At 63.9% G+C, this 9,770-nt stretch overlaps 1 protein-coding gene across 1 annotated transcript; it reads left to right on the plus strand.

Annotated features, from left to right (window-relative positions):
- The first annotated feature begins 1,820 nt into the window (after positions 1-1,820).
- On the plus strand, positions 1,821-6,143 carry SIVA1 (SIVA1 apoptosis inducing factor). Its single transcript, XM_038545913.1, has 4 exons — positions 1,821-1,990; positions 3,158-3,352; positions 4,108-4,264; positions 5,970-6,143. The coding sequence occupies exons 1-4, from the start codon at positions 1,873-1,875 to the stop codon at positions 6,025-6,027; spliced, it is 528 nt and encodes a 175-aa protein (XP_038401841.1). The 5' UTR covers positions 1,821-1,872; the 3' UTR covers positions 6,028-6,143.
- Positions 6,144-9,770: the final 3,627 nt, after the last annotated feature.

Genomic DNA, 9,770 nt, shown 5'->3' on the forward strand with positions numbered 1-9,770 from the left:
CCACTTTCTGAGGTTATGCTGCTCGGCACCTGCTTCACACACAGCCTGACCCTGGGCGGCAAGTGTTCTCGGAGCATCCTCTGGCCTGGGCAGGGCAGGTGTCCTTACCTTGTCCCTCCACAGGCCCCTGTACTTCCCTTTCGGTGACATCTGTCCCAGCCGGGGGGAGGGACCCCGCTGGCTGTCCTCAAGGCCGCTCCGAGAGCCCAGCGCAGAGCCCGGCATGTTACAGGCTGAACCGTGTCCGCCCTGGGGATTCCTGGATCACCCGATTCCCTGCACCTCCCTGCACCTCCTGTCGGGACTGTAGCTGGAGAGAAGCTTCCTTCCTAGCGTTGAGACAGAACTGACGTCTAGCACAGGCCCTACTGGCGCACGTACCACCGTGTGGGCGCGGGGTGTTCGGGGCGACCAGCCGATGCGCACACAGTAGGAGCTTTACCACCCGAGCTCGGCTAACACGTGGCAGCCCATCTTCCTGTTGCCGCGGCTGCAGGGACAGCAGCTGACATCTGCTCTCAGTACCTTCCAAGCTGCACAGGTGGCCTCCGGCCAGCACCTCCCCGATTCCCGCCCCATCCCACCGCCACCCCCTCTGCTGTTTCTGGGAGCCCGACGACGTGAGGTGCCGCGGGTGAGCGGCACAGTCCAGCATTTGTCCTCCTGGCTTACCCCACGTAGCATCATGCCCTCCGGCTTCCCGCGGGTTCCTGCAAATGCCGCGCTCCCCGGAGTCGGCGGCCGCCCCGTAGGGCCGCAGGGTCCTTCGCAGCCCTCTGGACAGGGCCGCGCTGACCCGCTCGGTGCATTCGAGCCCCGGGCCGGGGCCGCGCTGACCCCGCGGTGCGGACGCTCCCTCCCTCCCTCCCTCCGAGTCGCCAGCCTCAGTCCCCCCCCTCCGCGACCCCCGCCGTGACCTCGGTCGTGACCCCGGCCGTGACCCCGGCCCGGGCGCTGCCGGCAGGTGGGCATGAGGCGCGCCGGCCCCCCGACACCCACTCGGCCCCGCGTGCGTCCTCGGAGGCCCCGAAGCGGCTCCAAGCGCGGCCACGCGCCCGCAGAGAACGTCCCGAGCCCCGCACCACGAGGCCCACACCCCGCAGGGGCCGCCCTCCGCCGGCCGGAAGTGACGTCGCTGCCCCGGAAACGCGGCCGACCGGCACGCCCACTTCCGTGACGACGAGGAGCTCCTCCGACCTCGCATCTCGGAGAGCGCGAATCCTCCTCCGGCGCCGGCGGCTTGGACGACGGCGGGGAACCAGTGTCAACCCTCGCGTCGGCTCCGCCCCGCGCCAAACCCCGAGCAGCCCCGCCCCTCCCGCGCGGCCCGCCGCGGCCCCGCCCACTCCACCGCGGCCTATCCCGCGGCGCGCTTTACGCAAGGCCCGCCCTCGGCGCGTAGGCCCCGCCTCCAACCTACGCTGGGCCAATCCCGCGCCGCGGCCCGCCCCCGCCCTGGCCCCGCCCATTCCACCGCGGCCTATCCCGCGGCGCGCTTTACACAAGGCCCGCCCCCGGCTCGCCGGCCCCGCCTCCAAGCTACGCTCGGCCTATCCGGCGCCGCGCTCGAGCCCCGCCCCCGGCCTGCCAGTGCGGCGCACCCTCCGAGCCTCTCTCCCCACGCCGCTGCCTTCCGTGCGTCCCGCGCCGCCGTCGGACCCCCCCCCCCCGCCCTGGCCTTCGGCGTTTCCCGCGCAGCCGGGCCCCGCCCCCGTCCTCTCCCCCAGCCTATCCCGCGCCGCGCCGCCGCCGAGCTCCGCCCCCTTCCTCGCCGCCGGCCTATCCCGCGCCGCGCCGCGTTGGCGCGCGGCTGTGACGTCACGGGTGGCGGCGAGGCGCGCGGCGGAGCTGCGCCGCTCCGGGCCGGCGGCCATGCCCAAGCGGGGCTGTCCGTTCGCGGACGCGGCCCCCCTGCAGCTGAAGGTCCGCGTGGGTCAGAGGGAGCTGAGCCGCGGCGTGTGCGGCGACCAGCACTCGCGGGAGGTCTTCGGTGAGTGCGGGGCGCCCTCCCGCCCGCGGGGGCCCGAGCCGGCGGCGTCGCCCCGGCCCCGCGTCGGCCCCGCTGCAGGCCCCGGGGAGGGGGAGGAGGGGGCCCGGCTGCGGGGGCTGCGGGCGCCGGGCCGCGCCGGCGAGTACCCGGAGCTGCCGAGGTGAGGCTCCGGGGTCGCCCTCTCCCGCTGTCCCCGGCCCTCCCGAGCAGCCCTGGGTCGCAGACGAGGCTTTCTGAGCCCTCGAGTGATAAAGCTGAGCGCAGCCTGGGGCCGACCCGGTCAGGGCAGGCAGGCAGGCAGGCAGCTTACCTGCAAGCGGGGGACAGTCCGGCAGCTCTTTCCCGCTGCCTTGAGGTCCTGGGCGTTCCAGCCGGGCAGTCACCCCAGGCCACCTCCGGGCCGCGGGATCCCGGGACAAGGTGAGGAGGAGCTGCGTGGGGCAGGGCTCACCAGCCGCCCATTTGAGTCACCGTCCACGTCACACGGAGCCAACGGCTTCCAGGGCCTGTTGGGCCTGGCCCCGTGGGGACGAGGCAGGAATCACAGAGCATCTGGGGGCTGGAGTTGGGCGTTTGATCTTGCGAAAGCCCCCGATGACGGACGTGTGGCGCGCGGAGAGCCTCTGCTGCTGGTGCCGAGCCACCACTTCGGCTCTCAGGTGGGAGTGTCCCGGGCCCACAGGCGTCTGCGGAGCTCCAGGAGCGCTTTGTCAGGAGCCGGTTTCTGTCGTGCTCTGTAGTAGGTGAAGGGGGTGCACGCTGGCCGGGGCTGTCGGCCCAGCTCTGAGCCGCTGGGTGTGAATGAGTGATCTGAAGCCCAGAGCGTCCTCTGTGCTATACACCAGCCGGCTTGCAGGGTGCCGGGCAGGAGAGAAACAGCAGTGACATGAGGCCACTTGTGGGGAAAGCCGCATGGAAGGTCATGAGAGGGAGCCTGGGTTGGGCTGCGTGGTGCAGGATCATCCTGGCGGAGGTGGCCGCTGAGCCCTGGTAAGGAAGGGCGAGCGGACCCAGTGGTCCCCAGCTCACCAGGGAGCATCCTGGGCCGGGGCGGCTGGATGACAGCACAAAGGAGGCCTGGCCACGGCAGCTGGCAGGATGAGGGGGCAGTGCCAGGGCTTCCACGTTGCAGGGCTGTGAACACTGGGACTGATTTCTCTTCCTCAGAGAAAACCAAGCAACTCCTTTTTCGAGGGGCCCAGGCCTACATGGACCACTTGTGGGAGGAAGGCTGTGCCATTGTTGACCTGCCGGAGTCCCCAAAGCCCGGCCCCACAGAGGCCCTTCGGGCAGCCCGTGGGCAGATGCTGATTGGACCAGATGGCCGACTGACCAGGAGCCAAGCCCAGGCCTCTGAAGCTGGTGAGTGAGGCCAACAGCAGGCACTTGCCCAGCCATGCGCTAAGGGTGGATCTGAGCACTTGACTCCTGACACTGTCTGCCTGGGAGCTTCTCCTCCCCTCCCTGCAGGGGCAAGAGCTGGCCCTGGGGTCTGAGGAGCTGGTGAGCACCAGGAGGCTCCCGACCTTAGGAGGTTCTAACCCCCATCCACCCCCGGCTGATATGCAAGCCTGCAGGTTGTGAAGCAGCTTTTAGCTGGGGGATCAGGATCCACTTGCAGCAAGACCCAGAGTCTCAGCTGGGTGGCTCCGCCGGTCCGGCGCCTGTGTGGTGTGCAGCTCAGACGACCACCTTTGTTGCTGGTTAAGAGCCATAGTCCCTGCTGCCCCCCTCCCCAAGGCCTGGACTCGGGCCCAGGAGCTCTGTTAACCAGTGATGCAGGGCCACACTTTGAGACACGGGTGCTGGACACACGAGACGGGGGCCACAAGAGTTCTCATACAAGCCACAGTGGGGAAGAACCGATCCTTCCAGTACCGACATTTGAATAGCGAGAATGGAAGGAGCACTCAACCCAGAGTCATGGAACCAGCCCTGTAACATGCTCCCAGGCACTTGGGGTCTCCCTAGTGAACAAGGGTCTGTGGGCCGTGCTTTCTCGTGGGGTGTCAGGAGGACCCGCTTGCAGGGAGTCCGGTCAGGGGTTGTCGGTGGCCCCACAGCCTCCAGCACTTCAGATCCCTGCAGGGCTGACGGATGGCGTTTCGTTCTTACAGACCCCTCCGGGGCAGCGACCAGAGCCTGCTCCTCGTGCGTGCGAGCCGTGGACGGGAAGGCAGCGTGTGGCCAGTGTGAGCGTGCCCTCTGCGGGCGGTGTGTGCACGTCTGCTCCAGCTGCGGGGGCGTGGCCTGCGCCCTGTGTGCCCTTGTGGAGTAAGTGGTTGACCGTGGGGTGCCCGCACAGGCACTTGAGCACCCCCGTGACGTTGAGGCCTGGAGGTTGGGAGAGCGGCCGTCTGGCACTGCCCCTGGGGACGCGGTGGTGCCAATAACTGCTTTGCCTGGTTTTTTAAGTTTTTCTGAAGACTGAGCTTTTGTCACAGAACTGCAGATCACATAGGCTGCCACTTCTGCTTTGCTCATAGTCTTCTGTCTCAGTAACTTCGTGATCTGATCTTTCAGGCTCCGACGTAAGGACTGCGTCACATGGTTTTTCCTGTTGGTCTGCTCGCCAGTGCAGGAAGCAGGGGTGGGGGTGGGGGTGGGGAGCAGGCGCAGGCCTGTATGTGTGTGGCTGGGTGCGGGCTGTCTCGAGCCAGAACGGACCGTCTGCTTAGTGTGTTACTTGAGTGCGCGTGTCTGCCTCCGCTGTCTGGATCCCGCGCCTGCTTGAGAGGCACCAGGTACCATTCCCACCCCAGTGGCCACTTTTGGTGCCGGCTGGGAGTGCAAGACGAGGCCCCCACGCAGACTTGGAGCTGGTTGTGCGGACCTCACACTAGTTTAGTCACAGCAGCCTAAAGCCAAGCGTGGAAGGCAGAAGCCCACCTCAGGTGGGCCAGCCGGCGGAGCCTGGGAAAGCCAGGGGCGGGGTGGGTCCTGGGAACCCCTGCTGTCCTGTTTGGGTTGTATGTTGGCCAGTTATGCATGTGGAATACTCTTCCCTTTGCTTCTGCGAGCTTATTTTTACCTTCCTGTCTCTGTGCAGACTGAAGAGGGCTGGGCCCCCGCGCCTCCAGGCCATTTCCCTGGGGAGGGACCCAGTTGGGCAGCGTTCAGGTTTAGGGAGGAGTTCCTGGAGCCCTCCCCCTACCCCTCCATGTGTGGCAGCCTTCCTCCTGTCCTGACGGTGTCCTCCTGGCCTTTATCTCCTGCTTCCTCTTCCCCAGCTACCTACGGAGTTCACCCTGTGATGGGGGAGGGAGTGTCCATTTCTTAGAGCTACGGCCAGGGGACGGGCTCCCTGCTCCAGGCTCCAGGTCCCAGGGCTGAGGTGGCATCCCAGGTTTAGAAGGCGGCCTGGGCCTGCTGCTCCCTCCCTTTCAGGGGCAGCCCCTTTGGGTCCTGGTATCCGGGGCCACGGAGCTGGGAGCTGTGCCAGGCTCTGCTTCCACTAAAAAGTAGCCCTGCGGCCATCGGCGTCCTGCCCACAGCTGGTCACCTGTGGCACGTCCGGTGCTGCGGTGCTGTGGGCCACAGGCTTACCGTCTCCCCTCCCCTCCTGGTGGCAAGCTGCGCTGCCTTCTTGATGGCGCATCTCAGACTGAGGCCTCTTTCCAATTTTCTTGTCTTTTCGTGGTCTCTCCTAAGGACCCTCCTCTGTGATTTGCTAAACTACTGTGGTCCAGTAAATTCTAACTGGATGCCGGGAGGTTCCCGTGTGGGGGGCCACAGGTGGGCCGTCGGCTCTCAGTCCAGTAGGGCTGCTGTGACAGACAGCAGTGGGCGGTAACTTCGCGTGTGGGGTTAGGGCCCACCCGCCTGCGGTGTGGCCCTGGCTTAGCTAGATCTGCCTGCGGCTCACGGCTCCGTCCCCAGATACAGTCAAGGGACTGGGGTCAGCACCACAACATACCAATCCCGGCGGACACAACTGAGCCCCTAAAAGCCGTTTTCTCTCTTCCCTGTGACATTGCAGCTGTGGTGACGTTCACGAGTCGGTGCTCTGTGCCAGCTGCGCCATGTTCGAGGCCTGAGGGCTGGCCTTCCCGGACGGACTGCACCGGTGTCGATGCCGTAGAACTGTGGGGGGTGGGGGTCTGTTTTATATTTTGTACCGAGGGCAGAAGTGAATAAACCTTTTATATTTGGACGAGAGGACTCAGTTACCGGTTTGGGGGCGTGGCCTCCTGGAGCAGCGCCCCACAGGTGGTGTGCTGGCCCCCTGGGCTTCCTGTGGGGTGTATAGATGGGAAATGGAAACGGGCATCCACAGTCAAGCTACTGCAGCCCCTCCAGCCAGTGATGACGAGAGAGCATTTGGATCCAGGCTTTCTGACGCCAGAGTGCAGAACCATGGTGCCAGAGCAGCTGGGGCGGGACGGGATGTGATGTCCCACACTGCCCCTGAAATGCCACCACTACGTGCCCCCATCTGGGTGTCCACTTGGTTTTTCAGATGCCTGCGTGGCCTGGCTCCAGGTGACCGGACGGTCCCTGTTCTCCAGGGAGGGGTAGCCAGCTGCACCATGTCCTCAATGCATTTGGGGCAGTGGCCTGAAGGGAGGGGAGTTGACAGGAGCAGCAGTAGGGTGGCCAGGAAGACAGGAGAGGAAGCCAGGGGAGGTCACACAAGCAGCCTGTGGGTCTCCCTCTCCTGGTCCCTCCATCCTGGTCCCCACACATGGGGTCCCCTGCAGGGCAGATATGTCCAGGGATAGTGGGGTATGATTCTTAGAGGACACAGGGTGGCAGGCTGGAGCAGGGCCCAGGCTGTGACTTGCTACTGTGGGTGAAGCATCAAAACCACCAAAGTTCAGATGGGAAGGGCCACACACAGAAGAGGCTGATGTGCCATCGGGGCAAGGGGAACAGCTGTCCATCAGTCCTCATCATGGGACCACCTCCTCTCGTCTGGCTTCCTGCAGAAGCCCTGAGACCTCTCTCCAGGCGTCACCTACAGGCCATGGCCCAAATAAAGCACATCACGCTGGTCATTTGGGAAATGCAAATCAAAAGCGCAAGGAGACACCACCTCCCACCCATCAGGATGGCCATTAGTAAGAAAACAAGGGTTGGCGAGGATGCCGAGAAACTGGAAGCCTTGTGCACTGTTGGGAGCGTAAGATGGTCTGACCACTGTGGAAAACAGTGTGGTGGTTCCTCAAAAAGTTAAAAATAGCAATCTTGTATGATGCAGCCAGCCCTCCACTGTGTGTTTACCCAAAAGAACTGAGAAGGAACACGAAAGATGTGTACACTCCCGTGCTCGCTGCGGTGTGAGTCCCCGTGGCCAGAAGAGGGGAACAGCCTGTGTGTCCATCGACAGGCCAGGGGGTCAGCAGACCGGCCTGTCTGGGCCGCAGGGGGGTATCTAGCCTCGGGGAAGGAGGCCCTGACCCCTGCTGTGGCCTGGATGGACTGTGAGCATGTGGGGCCCATGACATGACCCGGGCATGGGAGGACCAATCCTGTGATCCCTCATGCTGTCCCTCGTAGAGTCCGATTCATGGACACAGTAGGATGGGGGTGCACCAGGGGCTGCGGTGGGAGGTGGGGGGTGGTCAGGGCTTCACTGGGACAGTTTGGGAAGGTGGGTGGTGGTGGTGAGAGCCGTACAACAGCAACTTGCTGCATGTAGAGCCACTGAGCTGCACACTTAGAAATGGTTAAAGTCAGGTCAGGGGCACAGTGGGTTATGTGGCTGATTCTTGGTTTGGCTCAGATCGTGACCTCAGGGTCCTGGGATTGATTCCCATATAAGGGTCCACATTCAGCAGGGGGTCTGCTGGAGAGTCACTCTCTGCCCTGCCCCCTGCTCACACATATGCATAGTCTCGCTCTCTAGAATAGCAAATAAGAAAATTTTTAAAAATTGCTTCTAAATTTTTTTAATTTTTTAAAAATTGCTTCTAAAGAGGCATGTGGTGTCATTCTGCATAGTGACACATGTACCTATATTAAAGAAACAAACAGTAGACTCTTGAAAGCAGAAGTAATAGGAGTTTAGTTTTGACATCTGTGGACACAGAGCTTGGAAATGGGAGTGTGCCCTGCCCTGTTGCTGTGCATGGGGCCCCAACGGCACTTGGAAGGCAGATGGAGAAATACGGGGTGTGCGCTGGCCATCCCAAAGCCACGGGGCTTGGGGGCCCTCGGAGCTGCTCAGCCGGAGGGGCTGGATCCTTCCATGGACACGGAACGTCCGTGGGAAAACTGGTAAGCAAGCCAATAAAGGAGATAAGACAGATGTTTGGAAAAAGTCCTTTAATCCAAAGTCAGGCAGGAAAGATGAAAGGAGTGAGAACAAATGGGACCCAGAAGAGCAGCAAGAGGGTTCTTAGGCTCCGTCCCACCTCAGCCGCCTGCAGTGCGAGCAGCAGACCCAGCACCTTGGTCAACGACCTGAGGGCTGGTCAACTCCGTCTGTGCGCACGCATCCCCGGGCTGGCCGCTCCCGGAGAGCAGGCCCAGCCCGACGCCCCCAGCTCTGCAGGGCATGCCCGCGGCAGCGCACCCCACATCGCCCGCAGCCCCCAGCTAGCTCTCACGCCTGCGGCAGTGGGTGAGGGGCAGCCCCGGGGCCGAGCACTGCTTCCCACCCCCACCCACGTCCCTCCTGAGGCTGCCCTGGGCCGGCAAGGCAGGTGGGGGGTGGGCCAGGAGAGGTGGTGCGGCCTCACTGCCCCCACCAGAGGCCCCCACCCACTTGCCGCCTGCACAGGCCTTGCCTGCTGGGACAAGCTGGGCTCCCAGGAGTTCCCTGAGGTGCCCATCTCCTTGCACCCTCTACTGCTCCCCCCCGCAAGTTCAGGGCGTTCATTCGTTCCTCAGCACCCCCCATGGGGTGCCATGGCCATGCCCTCGACCTTGACACCTGTCCTGGGACCAACGGCACCCCGCATCCCCTGTGGGAAGAGGTGAGCCGCCTGGCAGCGGCTCCAGGCACCTCCCTCATCCCCCCACACCCGCCACTTGCAGTCACTGTTTGCTCCAAGCTTGAGGCCAATGGAAGCATCTCACTGGATTTCCTATTATTTCCGATAATGGACTTTTGCCTTTCCTCTTCACGGTGTGAAGTGTACCTAAAGTGCAACGACCTTAATTGTGTCTAATGTCTTGAGGAACCGCCGTAGTTTGCTCCCAGCGGCCGCACCACTTCACATCGCAGCGACGGTGCGCGGGGTTCAGATGGGATGCCCGTTTCTCTTACCTCTAAAGCTCCCTATACTATGTAACGTTTGTGTGTTTGTGGTTCTAAAAAAGCTGTGTACTCCTGTGACTGGGGGCTACGCCAGATGTGCCCCCCATGCGGCGCTCCCTCCAGCAGGAGGGGCAGCCACCCCACCTGGGATCACCTTGGAGTCCAGAGACGGAGGGGCCCTCACCCCCACCTCCAGGCCTATGCACCAGGACCTATAAACGTCCGGGCGTCCCGGCCACACCTGCAGGGGTGCGTCCCCGGGCGAGGAAGCCAAGGCTCGCAGGCACTTGGTGGACAGTTGGCTCTGCTCTGAGCAAGCGACCACCGGGCATCCACCAGGTGGCGCCTGCAGCGCGTCCCACTGGGTTCCTGGGCCGCATCTGGGCCACCTGCACCCCTCTACCTGGCAGTCCCAGACCTGCTGCGTGGCCTCCCCCAGGCCTCCTGGACTGTACGGGGGTGACACGGCTGGGCGTGTGGACTGCCGGGGCATGTCCCCGCTGCGTGAGCCCTGCCACGGAGGGCCGTCTTCCCTCAGAGGGTAGGCTGATCTGGGGGCGCCCCCCCGATGCACCG

Source organism: Canis lupus, chromosome 8 (genome assembly GCF_011100685.1).
Source record: "Canis lupus familiaris isolate Mischka breed German Shepherd chromosome 8, alternate assembly UU_Cfam_GSD_1.0, whole genome shotgun sequence".
Classification (NCBI taxonomy): Eukaryota; Metazoa; Chordata; class Mammalia; order Carnivora; family Canidae; genus Canis; species Canis lupus.